General features: G+C 43.8%; 1 protein-coding gene across 1 annotated transcript in view; it reads right to left on the minus strand.

Moving 5' to 3' along the window:
* LOC126235262 (nipped-B-like protein A) overlaps positions 1 to 16,146 on the minus strand; it is a 274,736-nt gene that overhangs the window by 75,220 nt on the left and 183,370 nt on the right. Inside the window, exons 10-11 of the mRNA XM_049943992.1 lie at positions 10,220 to 10,465; positions 963 to 1,089 (exon numbers count right to left, since the gene is read on the minus strand). Coding sequence (XP_049799949.1) covers positions 963 to 1,089; positions 10,220 to 10,465 — 373 coding nt within the window. The remainder of the gene's footprint in view (positions 1 to 962; positions 1,090 to 10,219; positions 10,466 to 16,146) is intronic.

Below are 16,146 nucleotides of genomic sequence, written 5' to 3' on the forward strand. Positions count from 1 at the left end.
TAATGCCCAGCACACTTTTCTATCCTAAACGTGCTCAACTATTTTTAGCTTCTTGTTGCCATATGAAGCCTTGTTGTGATTTGGAATGGAATAAAGTTTTAAGGGAGAGCACCCCCAAATCATGTAAAGTTTTATTTCACGGCGTATATGGCCCAGAACAACTGGGAGATTCGGGAAAACCCCAGGAATTTTTTCATCTGATAGAAAACCGGGAAAAACCCGGGAATTTTTCAGAATTCCAGGAATTCTTCATCGTTTTAGTTTGCAGTTAAATTTTTGTAATTTTGACTGGTAAGAAACGATACTCTAACAAAGGACATTACTGTACCCTACTACTGCAGAATAATACTGCAGCAATAAAAAATGAACAAGAGAAAAAAATGAAAATAAAACTTAATTTGCAAATGAAATGCGCACAATTAACGCATACTTGAAGTGAGTTACAAATTAGTCCTCCTCAATCAGAATGGTAGGTTCTTACATTCCACAGACGGATGGAGAAAGTATGAGGGAATGAGAAGGTTGGAGTTGAGGGTGTAATTTTATGGTAACAATGACTCCAGGAATCACTTTTACAGTGGCATACGATTTGACAGTTTACTACATCAGAAGAAGAAGGAGAGGAAGCAACAACAAAAGAAATCTAATGCAACTGAAACGGAAAAGTCTCCAATGCTAGAATTAATGTATTTCTCTCTGTCATTCCAGGTGTGGTTCCAAGTGCATGAGGATTTAGAACATATGTTTCTGTCACTCATCTCAGTAACTCTGAACTGAGAATTGTATCCACCCTGATATGGCACAAAAGAGAGAAGACAAAAGGCAAAAAATATTTGTTAAGCTTATACTAAAAAGTAACAGCAATCACTCTTGACAACCTGAAAATGTACAATGTGCAACAAAGACAAATTCCCACCATATCTTTACTGCAGATCTGAGAAAGCTTCAAGAAAAACATTTACCTTCTTCATCATAGATTCTTTCCATCACTTTTGCACATATTTTTGGAATTTTGTGATGGTCTGATTTTTTTTCACATATTGCCTCCATGATTTTTATCACTCGTTTCCTGACACTGAGACCAGAATCCTGGAAAAGAATAGTGGAACTATAAATATGATCATTATACTTTGACAAACTATTTATCATCACTCTGTAATGAAATTAATAAATACTGTTCAAGTTCAAAAGTAAGTTCTCACTGACTACTTAACTGGGTCCTTTCCTTTATATGGAAGTTATTGTGGCATATGATGTAATTCTGGGCCTTATACAGCACTATCTGACATACAATCAACATTGTAGTTGTAATGGAGAGCTACAAAATATGTCCAAGATAAAAGTCGGCCCACTCCATAAGCAACACATTGTGATTTTACTATTCCCACAGTTTCAGTTGTTACCAGAAAATGTAGACAGTGCCTTTTCATCTTTTCATCGTTCTCTGAGTCATTCAAGTTATTCAACTAAAGTATGTCACATTCAGTGGATGAAAGGCAGCACCATATAGCTGAAACTGACATCCGTACTGCTTAATTTAAGACACCTTGGGACGTTTGTTGTGAACAATTCTCAAACTCTAGCATTCACGCAAAATGTAGTGTTCATAAGTTGATGACACAATGGAGGCTCAGTGGCAATGTCTCTAATTCTAAGAATAACTGTACACCTTCAATTAAGGTTGCAAACAACAAATACTGCTATTTTAAAAAAAACTGTCAGGCAGGTTTCACAGTGAACAGGTGTTACACTTACGTCTTATCATTCTTTACTTAAACCATTACACCTGAAACCTTTCCGTGATTCGTGCATTCAGAAGGAAGGAAGATTTGGAGTTTAATGTCTTGTCAATTATGAGGTTGTTTGGAGACAGAGTGTGAAGCTCATCGTAGGGAAGGAAGGGGATAGAAATTGGTCATGCCCTTTCCACAAACGAACCACCCTGGCATTTGCTTGGAAGAATTTAAGGAAATCACAAAAAACCTACATCAAGATGATGATCATCTTCCCGAATGAGAGCCCAATGTGCTAACCACTGTACTACCTCGCTCGGTATATGTATATTACTCTGAAGCAAAAAAGAAACTGTATAGGCATGCGTACTCGAATTCAGAGATACGTAAACAGGTAGAATATGGTGCTGCAGTCAGCAACACCTATAAAAGACAACAACTGTCTGTTGCAGTTGTTAGATCGGTTACTGCTGCTACAATAGTATGTTACCAAGATTTAAGTGAGTTTGAACGCGGAGTTATAATCGGCGCACGAGCATTGGGACACAGCATCTTCGAGGTAGTGATGACATGGGGATTTTCCCATACGGCCATTTCAAGAGTGTACCGTGAATATCACGAATCCAGTAAAACATCAAATCTCTGACATTGCTGTGGCCGGAAAAAGATCCTGCAAGAACGGGACCGACGACAACTAAGAAGCGTTCAATGCGACAGAAGTGTAACCCTTCCTCAAATTGCTGCAGATTTCAATGCTGGATCATCAACAAGTGTCAGCATGCGAACCATTCAACAAAACATCATCAATATAGACTTTCGGAGCTGAAGACCCACTCGTGTACCCTTGACGACTGCACAACACAAAGCTTTACGCCTTGCCCGGGCCCATCAACACTGACATTGGACTGTTGGTGACTGTAAACATGTTGCCTGGTCAGACAAGTCTTGTTTCAAACTTTATCGAGCACATGGACGTGTACGGGTTGGAGACAACCTCATGAATCTAAACTGGTGGAGGCTCTGTAATGGTGTGGGCCGTGTGCAGTTGGATTGATATGGGACCCCTGATACATGTACATACGTACAAATCTGACAGGTGAAACATACTTAAGCATCCTGTCTTATCACCTGCATCCATTCATGTCCATTGTGCATTCCAATGGACTTGGGCAATTCCTGCAGGACAATGCGACACCCACATATCCAGAATTGCTACAGAGTGGCTCCAGGAACACTCTTCTGAGTTTAAACTCTTCTGCTAGCCACCAAACGCCCCAGAAATGAAAATTATTGAGCATGCTTAGGATGCCTTGCAACATGCTGTTCAGAAGAGACTTCCACCCACTCGTACTCTTAAGGATTTAGGACAGCCCTCCACGATTCATGGTGTCAATTCCCTCCAGCACTACTTCAGACATTAGTTGACTCCGCTCGTGGGGGTCCTACATGATATTAGGCAAGTATGCCAGTTTTTTTGGCTCTTCAGTGGACTTCCAGCTGATACAGAAAAACAGGGTTAAGTATTCAAGTCGTTGCTCAAAACGACTGCAGATTGCAAAGTTCTCCCGACACTGAATTTTATGAGTGATGAATCTTGGTGTGGTGCACAGTTTCTGGTAGTCAAATTACCGGCTCAATGTTAAGCAAAGGTTTACTGGCCAGGTATTTCACAGCTTGCAGTTTTTATACATGCAGGATAGTTTGAAGGAAAAATGTGTGAAAATAAACTTGAACTGGTAGAAGTAGTAAAGAAACACACAAAAGTACTGAAACAATCAATATTAGATATCTGTATAAAGAGGGTCTGGATGTGATTTCGTGATAAAAAAATGCAGGGTGACATTTTCAACATAATGTTGTTACTGTAATAATTTTTAAAAAAGTATTTTTCTGATTTTAAATAAAATGGTGTTTCTCAATGACTGAATGTGAATGTTTTTGATACTGCTCCATTTTGCAGTGTCGGTTAGACCGTCAGTGAGAGAGCACTTCGATTTCCTGCTGCTAATAAGGCGAGTACACCGTTCGCTTGTTACACATTTTTACGAGCTTCAAACAGGTACAACTTATTTCAGTTATCTGGGTAGTTACTATTTTATTTTTGTAATTTCTTGCGTGTTTGAGTGCCTACTAGACACAACCTTTTATTTTAATAACAGTGTAGTGTACAGTATCGCCGTTGCTATCGACCCTCGTATCGTACAGGCTTTTGTTTGTTTGGTTACAACAGCTCAGTGTCGGTTAGACCGTCAGTGAGAGAGTACTTCGATTTCCTGCTGCTAATAAGGCGAGTACACCGTTCGCTTGTTACACATTTTTACGAGCTTCAAACAGGTACAACTTATTTCAGTTATATGGGTAGTTACTATTTTATTTTTGTAATTTCTTGCGTGTTTGAGTGCCTACTAGACACAACCTTTTATTTTAATAACAGTGTAGTGTACAGTATCGCCGTTGCTATCGACCCTCGTATCGTACAGGCTTTTGTTTGTTTGGTTAGAACAGCTCAGTGTCGGTTAGACTGTCAGTGAGAGAGCACTTCGATTTCCTGCTGCTAATAAGGCGAGTACACCGTTCGCTTGTTACACATTTTTACGAGCTTCAAACAGGTACAACTTATTTCAGTTATCTGGGTAGTTACTATTTTATTTTTGTAATTTCTTGCGTGTTTGAGTGCCTACTAGACACAACCTTTTATTTTAATAACAGTGTAGTGTACAGTATCGCCGTTGCTATCGACCCTCGTATCGTACAGGCTTTTGTTTGTTTGGTTAGAACAGCTCAGTGTCGGTTAGACCGTCAGTGAGAGAGCACTTCGATTTCCTGCTGCTAATAAGGCGAGTACACCGTTCGCTTGTAGGGTAAACATAGTCATGTGTAGGGACTGTGGTTGTTGTGAGCGGACGCAAGGAGAATTGGCCACTCTTCGGGGGCAGGTGGAGGCTTTGTCTGTTAGGCTCATCGAGCTCGAGGCGCAGGCGTCGGCTCGTAGTGGCGTTGGGGCAACTGTGGTGAGACCTATGCCTACTTCGGTGGCCTTGGAATCGCATGGAACCCCTGATGTCGCTGCGTCTTCCGGCAGTGAGCATCTTACCGGTCAGCCATCACTCCAGGGTGAATGGCGGACAGTGGTGGGCTCGCGCGTGCCTGGCCGAAAGGCGAAGGTGGGATCTGGCCGCGTGGCGGCTGCCTTACCCCTTTCCAACAGGTACGGGGTACTTCCTAGTGGTGATGACATCGTTTCCGAGCCACCACAGGATGCCTCGCCTGTTGGGCCAGTGGCCGATTCTCCGGCAAGGTCCCGACAGTCACAGAGGGCGGGCCTATTAGTTATAGGGAGCTCCAACGTTAGGCGGGTTATGGAGCCCCTTAGGAAAATAGCGGGTAGGTCGGGGAAGAATGCCAGTGTGCACTCGGTGTGCTTGCCGGGGGGTCTCGTCCGTAATGTGGAGGAGGCCCTTCCGGCAGCTATTGAACGCACTGGGTGTGACCGGCTGCAGATAGTAGCACATGTCGGAACGAATGACGCCTGCCGCTTGGGTTCTGAGGCCATCCTCGGTTCCTTCCGGCGGCTGGCTGATTTGGTGAAGACAACCAGCATCGCACGCGGAGTGCAAGCTGAGCTCAATATCTGCAGCATAGTGCCCAGAGTCGATCGCGGTCCTCTGGTTTGGAGCCGTGTGGAGGGTCTAAACCAGAGGCTCAGACGACTCTGCGACTATAATGGTTGCAAATTCATCGACCTCCGTTATTGGGTGGAGAACTGTAGGGCCCCCCTAGACAGGTCAGGCGTGCACTACACACCGGAAGCAGCTACTAGGGTAGCAGAGTACGTGTGGCGTGCACACGGGGGTTTTTTAGGTTAGAGGGACCCCCCCTTGGGCGAAACGATAAAATACCTGACGGCTTACCAGAGAGGACATCATCATCGTTGATAAAGAACGTCCGTCCTCAGAGACCAAAAACAGGAAAAGTCAACGTAATATTGGTAAACTGCAGGAGTATCCAGGGCAAGGTTCCTGAATTAGTATCTCTTATTGAAGGAAATAGTGCGCATATAGTATTAGGAACGGAAAGTTGGTTAAAACCGGAAGTGAACAGTAACGAAATCCTAGACACAGAATGGAATATATACCGCAAGGATAGGATAAACGCCAATGGTGGAGGAGTATTTATAGCAGTAAAGAATTCAATAATATCCAGTGAAGTTATTAGCGAATGCGAATGTGAAATAATCTGGGTTAAGTTAAGTATCAAAGGTGGGTCAGATATGATAGTCGGATGCTTCTATAGACCACCTGCATCAGCAACCGTAGTAGTTGAGCGCCTCAGAGAGAACCTGCAGAACGTCGTGAAGAAGTTTCGTGATCATACTATTGTAATAGGGGGAGACTTCAATCTACCAGGTATAGAATGGGATAGTCACACAATCAGAACTGGAGCCAGGGACAGAGACTCTTGTGACATTATCCTGACTGCCTTGTCCGAGAATTACTTCGAGCAGATAGTTAGAGAACCAACTCGTGAAGCTAACGTTTTAGACCTCATAGCAACAAATAGACCGGAACTTTTCGACTCCGTGAATGTAGAAGAGGGTATCAGTGATCATAAGTCAGTGGTTGCATCAATGACTACAAGTGTAATAAGAAATGCCAAGAAAGGAAGGAAAATATATTTGCTTAACAAGAGTGATAGGGCACAAATCGCAGAATATCTGAGTGACCACCATCAAACGTTCATTTCTGAGGAAGAGGATGTGGAACAAAAATGGAAAAAATTCAGAAACATCGTCCAGTACGCCTTAGATAAGTTCGTACCGACTAAGGTCCAAAGCGAGGGGAAAGATCCACCGTGGTATAACAATCATGTACGAAAGGTACTACGGAAACAAAGAAAGCTTCATCATAGGTTTAAGAGTAGTCGAATCATAGCTGATAAGGAAAAGCTGAACGAAGCGAAAAAGAGCGTAAAGAGAGCAATGAGAGAAGCATTCAACGAATTCGAACATAAAACATTGGCAAACAATCTAAACAAGAACCCTAAAAAGTTTTGGTCATATGTAAAATCGGTAAGCGGATCTAAATCCCCTATTCAGTCACTCGTTGACCACGATGGCACCGAAACAGAGGACGACCGAAGAAAGGCAGAAATACTGAATTCAGTGTTCCGAAACTGTTTCACTGCGGAAAATCGTAACACGGTCCCTGACTTCAGCCGTCGCACGGACGCCAAAATGGAAAATATTGAAATAAACGATATCGGAATTGAAAAACAACTGCTATCACTTAGTAGCGGAAAAGCATCCGGACCAGACGAGATACCCGTAAGATTCTACAGTGATTATGCTAAAGAACTTGCCCCCTTTCTATCAGCAATTTATCGTAGATCTCTGGAAGAACGTAAAGTACCTAGCGACTGGAAGAAAGCGCAGGTCGTTCCCATTTTCAAGAAGGGGCATAAATCAGATGCGAATAATTATAGGCCTATTTCGCTTACGTCAATCTGTTGTAGAATAATGGAACATGTTTTATGTTCTCGTATTATGACGTTCTTAGATAATACAAATCTCCTTCATCATAACCAACATGGATTCCGCAAACAGAGATCATGTGAAACTCAGCTCGCCCTATTTGTCCAAGAAATTCACAGTGCCGTAGACACTGGCGAGCAGATTGATGCCGTATTCCTGGACTTCAGGAAGGCATTTGATACGGTTCCGCACTTACGTTTAGTGAAAAAAATACGAGCTTACGGAATATCGGACCAGGTTTGTGATTGGATTCAGGATTTCCTAGAAGAAAGAACACAACATGTCATTCTTAACGGTTCAAAATCTGCAGATGTAGAGGTAATTTCGGGAGTACCGCAAGGAAGCGTGATAGGACCTTTATTGTTTACAATATACATAAATGACTTAGTTGACAACATCGGTAGCTCCGTGAGGCTATTTGCAGATGACACGGTTGTCTACAAGAAAGTAGCAACATCAGAAGACTCGTACGTACTCCAGGAAGACCTGCAGAGGATTAATGAATGGTGCGACAGCTGGCAGCTTTCCCTAAACGTAGATAAATGTAATATAATGCGCATACATAGGGGCAGAAATCCATTCCAGTACGATTATGCCATAGGTGGTAAATCATTGGAAGCGGTAACGACCGTAAAATACTTAGGAGTTACTATCCGGAGCGATCTGAAGTGGAATGATCACATAAAACAAATAGTGGGAAAAGCAGGCGCCAGGTTGAGATTCATAGGAAGAATTCTAAGAAAATGTGACTCATCGACGAAAGAAGTAGCTTACAAAACGCTTGTTCGTCCGATTCTTGAGTATTGCTCATCAGTATGGGACCCTTACCAGGTTGGATTAATAGAAGAGATAGACATGATCCAGCGAAAAGCAGCGCGATTCGTCATGGGGACATTTAGTCAGCGCGAGAGCGTTACGGAGATGCTGAACAAGCTCCAATGGCGGACACTTCAAGAAAGGCGTTACGCAATACGGAGAGGTTTATTATCGAAATTACGAGAGAGCACATTCCGGGAAGAGATGGGCAACATACTACTACCGCCCACATATATCTCGCGTAATGATCACAACGAAAAGATCCGAGAAATTAGAGCAAATACGGAGACTTACAAGCAGTCGTTCTTCCCACGCACAATTCGTGAATGGAACAGGGAAGGGGGGATCAGATAGTGGTACAATAAGTACCCTCCGCCACACACCGTAAGGTGGCTCGCGGAGTATAGATGTAGATGTAGATGTAGACAATGTCAATATTTTCTCCCAATTTATAATACTCATGAAGGACTCTGCCTCAGTACTTGACTTGGTTTGGAGAATCAGAGGAAATTAAATGTAATTACTGAACTAAAACTGGGGTGCTGGCAGATAATATGACATTCCAACATATACCATACCAAAATTGGTCAAGGCACACCGTAACATGTTCCAGCACTTGATTTATTTGCACGTGGTTCCAGTTACATTCATATCACTAGCGAAACTAAATACCCTAGAAGAAAGAACAATCCTAGCTTCCAAAGTTATGGCAATAATTTGTTAATAACTGTGCTTAATGGTCAAAATCACTGTTACATAGCTGGTAGTTATTACTGCTATGCAAAATGTTTTGTGTTTACAGTGGTCCAGTGGAAAGGGTATTGAGATATCAGGATTCAGTAGTGAATAACATACTGTAGCTAAAGGCCGGGAAGGTATGCTCACTGAGTGATTGTAGGAGGACACAAGTTGACTTAGACAAAATTTCTAGTTGTGTAATGAATGGCCACTTGCTCAAAATGTAGAAAAATATATGTGCGGATGGATATGTGTGTGTGTGCGAGTGTATACCTGTCCTTTTTTCCCCCTAAGGTAAGTCTTTCCGCTCCCGGTATTGGAATGACTCCTTACTCTCTCCCTAAAACCCACATCCTTTTGTCTTTCCCTCTCCTTCCCTCTTTCCTGACGAAGCAACCGTTGGTTGCGAAAGCTTGAATTTTGTGTGTGTGTTTGTTCGTGTGTCTATCAACATGCCAACGCTTTCGTTTGGTAAGTTACATCATCTTTGTTTTTAGATATAAAGTATAAGTTACTATAGATGAGCAGGAGCAACCATCACATAATGTTTGAATACAGCATTAGTAGCATGCACATTAAAGCAGTCATATCAGTTGAATATATAAGTGTAATACAGCAAAGCAATACAACAGGAAATGAGCACTTCAGGGCAGTAGTAGGGAAGACAAATGGTCAACTTAAGTTTATTTTGAGAGTTTTAGGAAAATATAGCTCGTCTACTAAGGAGACCATGTACAGAACACATGTGCAACCCATTCTTGAGGATTGCTTGAGTTTTTGAGATCTGCACCAGGTCGGATTAAAGGGAGATGTAGAAGCAATTCAGTAGCGTGCTGCTAGATTTTTTACCAGTAGATTTGAGCAACATGTGATTATTATTGAAATGCTTTGTGAATTCGAGTGGGAATTCCTGGAGGGAATACTAAATTCTTTTCGTGAAACACACTGAGTAAATTCAGAGAACTAGCATATGAAGTTGACTGCGGAATGATTCTGCTGCCACTAAGGTAAATTTCGTGTAAAGATCACAAAGATAACAGAAATTAGGGCTCATATGGAGGTGTATGGACAGTTATTTTTCCCTGCTCTGTTTGTGAGTTGAATAGGAAAGGAAACTACTAGTAGTGGTACAAGATACCCTGCTACATGCTCTGTATGAAGGGTTGTGGAATACCAACATAGATTTATGTGTAAAGATAAATATACATACAAAAAAATCAAAAGTGGAAACTAAAAAGAGTGGAACATAAATTCCTTTTCCCAGCAAGACGGAGGGAAAGATTAGAAGATGTAAGACTAATAAGAACTCAAATATAAAAGCCATTCAGCACTATATGAAAACATTCCATAACAATAAGGGGAGGACAAAATATTGACTAAATGGGGCACAAACATTTCTTACCTGTATGAAATGCATGATGCAATCATAATATCTTTCAAAATTATCTGGTTGTGTAAGTATAAACTTTCCAATGAGATCAATAGTTTTTTCACGCACCAAGGTAGAACTGTGAGCTAGTGAGAGGTTAATACACTGCTGAATATCCTCTCTGCCCAAGATAGATGCATCTGCTTCAACTATCATTATCAAACACTTAATAGCTTCTGCACAAATGGCAGAACAGTTTTCAGACAATGCACATATCACCTGTGAGAAAGGAGAAAATGATCTCATGTTCACCGGTGAGCTTTCAAAACAAGCATAAATATATCCTTATAATTAAGAAAAGCTTAATTTTATCTTCATATAGCAGAGATGCTGAGTCGCAGATAGGAACAACAGAAAGTCTGTCACAATATAAGCTTTTGACCAAAAACACCTTTGTCATAAACAGACGACACACACACACACACACACACACACACACACACACACACACACACACGGAAAACACAACTCACAAACACATGACTGCAGCTTCTGGCAGCTGAAGCCACACTGCGAGCAACAGCAGCAGTGCATGATGGAAGTGGCAACTGGATGGGGTAAGAAGGAGGCATGGGGGGGGGGGGGGATAGCAAGGTAGGGGTGGGGGAGACAGTGAAGTGCTGCTGGGGAGGGCACAAGGATGAGGTGGAGAGAGGGTATGGCAGCTAGATGCAGTTGGGAGGTTAAATGGAGAGCAAGGGGGGGGGGGGGGGGGGGAGGATGATAGCAGAAAAGGAGAGAAGTAAAAAGCCCGGGTGCGATGGTGGAATGAGGGCAGTGTAGTACTGGAGTGGGAACAGGGAAGGGGTTGAATGGGTGAGAAAAATGAGTAACTAAGGTTGAGACCAGGAGGGTTATGGGAACGTAGGATATATTGCAGGGAGGGTTCCCACCAGTGCAATTCAGGAAAGCTGGTGTTATGGGAAGGATCCATATGGCACAGGCTGTGAGGCAATTACTGAAATGAAAGATGTCCTGTTGGGCACCATGCTCAGCAGCAGGTGGTCCACTTGTTTCTTGGTCACACTTTGTCGGTGGCCATTCATGCAAACAGACAGCTTGTTGGTTGTCATACCCACATAGGATGCAGCACAGTGGTTGCAGTTTACATGACTGGTTTCACAGGTAGCCCTGCCTTTGATGGGTTAGGTGATGTTTGTGACCAGACTGGAGTAGGTGGTGGTGGGAGGATGTATGGGACAGGTCTTACATCTAGGTCTATTAGGGATATGAGCCATGAGGTAAGGGGTTGGGAGCAGGGTTTGCATAGGGATGGACGAGTATATTGTGTAGGTCCGGTGTAAAGTGGAATACCACTGTGGGAGGCATGGGAAGGGTAGAGGTAGTCAAAACCCTCACAAAGAATGTAATTCAGTTGCTCCAGTCCTGGGTGGTACTGAGTTATGAGGGGAATGCTCCTCTGTGGCCTGATGGTGAGACTTTGGGAGGTTGTGGGAGACTGGAAAGATAAGGCATGGGAGACTTATTTTTGTGTGAGGTTGGTAGGACAATTATGGTCTGTGAAGGCCTCAGTGAGACCCACGGTATATTTCCAGAGGGACCACTCTTCACTGCACATGCGACGACCACGGGTGGCTAGGCTTATGGAAGGGTCTACTTGGTATGGAACAGGTGGCAGCTGTCCAAGTGGAAGTATTGCTGGTGGTTAGTAGGTTTCATACAGACAGAGGTACTGATGTAACCATGTTTGAGGTGGAGCCCAACATCTAGAATGGTGTTTTTTTTGGGTTGAGTAGGACAAGGTGAAGCCAATGGGGGAGCTGTTGAGGTTCTGGAGGAATGTGGATAGGTGTCCAGACACTTGATCCAGATTGCAAAGATGTTCCCGTCCCAGCCTCCTCCTTACGCCCATCTAGTTGCCACTCCCATCAAGCGCTGCTGCTGTTCCCTGCAGTGTGGCTTCCGAGTGTGTGTGTGTGTGTGTGTGTGTGTGTGTGTGTGTGTGTGTGTGTGTGTCGTCTATTTTTGACAAAGGCCTTGTTGGGCGAAAGCTTATATTGTGACAGTCTTTTTGTTGTGCCTATTTGCAACTCAGCATCTCTGCTATATGGTGAATAGCAACTTTCCTTTTCATAATATTGTTACATTTCATCCCAGATTCTCCATTGATTATCTTCTTATTATACCTCATAAATTAATATAACACTGAAACCAAATTCATTTATAATTGACGAACCGAGATCTCAATTTCTCAAAAAATCCGGAGAACTGCTCTGTTTGTGTAAAATATTGACAAAAATGATTCAAAATTTTTTAAAAATACACTGCAAAAATTAATGAAGAATCCAGAAAACATGTTCAGATGTCAATGTAACTTTGTACACATAAAAACCATCGGTGGGTAACTGTTCAGCATTGCAATTCTTTGTAACAGGTAGAACAGCCATCAGTGTATTAGTGTTGTTACCAGGTGTGGCCAGATATATAAGGAGCATGAACAACACCAGATGTTGAGCAATCCCTCTGAAGAATGAGGACATGCTACTAATTCGTAACAGGCAATGCAATCACCATGTGACAGAGTTTTGAAGGAACCTCACTGTGGGTATCCATCTGACTGATAGACTGGTCAAATCATGCAATATCCAGATTTGTGGGATATTTAGATGTGTCTTGGCCCAGTGTTGGAGTGGAAGGGATCATGAGGGCAGGTATACTTGACATCAAGATACTGACTGTACAGGGCTGACCACAAAAAGGAAGGACTGCCATATTGCGCAATAAGTGCCTGGTAATCCCTACACATCGACACCTGCCATCAATGAACAAGTAATGGACTGCTTGCAACATTCCGTGACATTCTGCACCACTGGTCAGAGACTAACAGCAGCTGGACTAGGGAATTACAGTCCCATGTGTACGCTGCTGTTAACATCACAACAAAAATGGCTGTGTTTTAAATGGTGTTACGACTGGGAAGCATGGACTGGTGATGAATGGTGTCGCATTACATTCAGCGATGAATCACAGTTCCACACTTACCCAGATTTCCATCATCAGCAAGTACAGTAGCAACCTGGGAAGAGGTCCCAATCTTCCAATGTTTTGGAGAGGTGCAGTGGTGTTACTCCTGGTGCAATGTTGTTGAAAACCATTGAGTACGGATTCAGGACATGGATGATAGTGATTGAGGGTACTCTGACAGCACAACAGTATGTCACAGGCATCGTTGCAGCGCGCAGCGTACGTGTTTCCTGGAGCACTGTCTTCAGCGTTCTCTTGACCGTCTTTACTCCTGGAGTGTCGCCAATGGCTTCCGTTTTTCTGCCGAGAAGACGGTCTGTATTAACTTCTGGCACTACAAAGAGTTTCTCCCACCGTCCTTACGACTCGGTCCCGTTGCTCTCCCATTCGTGGAGACAACAAAATTTTTAGGTCTTACATTTGACAGGAAACTTAGTTGGTCTCCACATGTGTCTTATTTGGCTGCCCGTTGTACCTGTTCTCTCAATGTCCTCCGTGTTCTCAGTGGTATGTCGTGGGGAGCGGATCGAACCGTCCTACTTCGCCTATATCGGTCGATCGTCCGCTCCAAGCTGGATTATGGGAGCTTCGTATACTCCTCTGCACGGCCATCCATCTTCCGCCGCCTCAACTCCATACAACATCGGGGTTTACGACTTGCGATCAGAGCGTTTTATACTAGTCCCGTCGAGAGTCTTCATGCTGACGCTGGTGAGTTGCCACTCACCTACCGGCGCGATATACTGCTTTGTCGGTATGCCTGTCGGCTACTGGCAATGCCCGACCACCCGTCTTATCGTTCCTTTTCTGATGACTCTCTCGACAGTCAATACGGGTTGTATGTCTCCGCCCTGCTACCCCCTGGAGTTCGCTTTCGTCGCCTCCTTCAACACCTTAATTTTTCACTCCCTGCCACCTTTCGAGTGGGCGAGAGCCACACGCCACCTTGGCTCCAGGCTCAGGTTCGCGTCCACCTTGACCTCTGCTCGCTCCCGAAGGAGGTTACCCCCGGTTCAGTCTACCACTCCCGTTTTGTCGAACTTCGTTCGAAGTTCATTAATATGACCTTCATTTATACAGATGGCTCTAAGACCAATGACGGGGTCGGGTGTTCTTTTATTGTCGGGGCACAAAGTTTCCAATATCGGTTCCATGGCCATTGTTCGGTCTTCACAGCTGAGCTCTTTGCCCTCTACCAGGCTGTCCTTTACATCTGCCGCCACCGACATTCTGCATATGTCATCTGCTCCGATTCCCTGAGCGCTATCCAGAGCCTCGGTGATCCGTACCCGGTTCACCCTTTCGTGCACCGGATCCAACGCTCTCTTCAGCAGCTGGTGGACGTCGGTTCTCCGGTTAGCTTTATGTGGGTTCCTGGCCATGTCGGTATCCCTGGGAACGAAGCTGCAGATGCCGCGGCCAAGGCTGCGGTCCTCCAGCCTCGGACAGCTTCTTGTTGTGTCCCTTCGTCAGATTGTAGCAGGGTAATTTGTCGGCGCATTGTATCGCTGTGGCATGCCGATTGGGCTGCACTTCCAGACAACAAGCTTCGGGCCTTGAAAGCTCTTCCCATGGCTTGGACGTCCTCCTCACGCCCTTCTCGGCGGGAGGAGGTAGTTTTGGCCCGGTTGCGAATTGGCCACTGCCGGTTCAGCCATCGCCATCTGCTGACGGCTGCGCCGGCGCCGTTCTGCCCATGTGGGCAATTGCTGACGGCCCGCCACATTTTAACGTCGTGTCCGGATTTTAACACCCTGCGTCTCGATCTTGGCCTGCCATGTACTGTAGAAGCCATTTTAGCGGATGACCCACGAGCAGCTGCTCGCTTTCTTCATTTTATCAATTTAACAACCCTCTCAAAGGACATTTGATTATGATGTTTTCTTTTTTAATCCTATGCCTGTCAGTATGTCTTTCATCGTGTTTTCCATTTCGTTGCTGTTTTAAACTTGTGACTCGCGGTGCATTCCTAAAGTAGTCTGGGCGCTAATGACCGTTGACGTTGTGCGCCCCCCCCACCCCCCTCAAAAAAAAAAAAAGAAAGGGCATCGTATGTACATTTTTCAACAAGACTATATTCGTCCCACATGGCATGTGCATATGAACTTTCTGTGTGATGTTGAGATACTCCCATGACCAACAAGGTCCTAAGATCTGCCCCAGACAGAAAATGTGTGTGTGTGTGTGTGTGGGGGGGGGGGGGGGGGGGTAGTGCAGATGTCAAGTCTGTCCCAGTGCCAGTATCCAGGATACCAGGGATCAGTTACAAAAGTAGTAGGCTGGTTCGCAATAGGAGAGAATACAATGGGTTTATGACACCTTTCCCAATTAAATCAGTCTGCGCATCCAGGTCAGAGAAACTGCACCTTTATGCTGATGAGTAGGCCCAGAGTGTCGAGTACTTCATAAATTTGATTCAGTTTTCTAATCATTGCAATACTTTTACATACTGGTAGCCTCTGAACCTGTGAAGTTTCATTTAGTTTCCTCCTCCTTTTCTGGGTGCTTCACTTTTTTTCCAGGCAGTGAATTTTTAGTTGAAAATCCACTGATGAGAATGTAAACTGTGAAATCTAGAAAGGAGCCATCCAGCATCAATTAGATGTGTACCATAATGGACAGCAACGTGCTTTTAATATTACCACGACACCTTTACAGAATGCTCTCAGTCAATTCTTACAGTGCAAAATGGATATGAAGCATGATATAAAATTTTAAGTTTTTATGTTTTGAGGTCTTGATAGCTAATACTTTGTACCAGCTTGACAGTAAAATCACATACCTACAGAGAAAAATAAGCTGAAAAGTATACCATTGCTTGGAGATAGAATGGCTGGCCATCACGTATCTTCAGCAGGCAAAATTCTAAAGTACTACCGAAGAACATACATAAAAGTACCAAATTAATCTAGCTT

This window comes from Schistocerca nitens, chromosome 2, assembly GCF_023898315.1.
Source record: "Schistocerca nitens isolate TAMUIC-IGC-003100 chromosome 2, iqSchNite1.1, whole genome shotgun sequence".
Lineage (NCBI taxonomy): Eukaryota > Metazoa > Arthropoda > Insecta > Orthoptera > Acrididae > Schistocerca > Schistocerca nitens.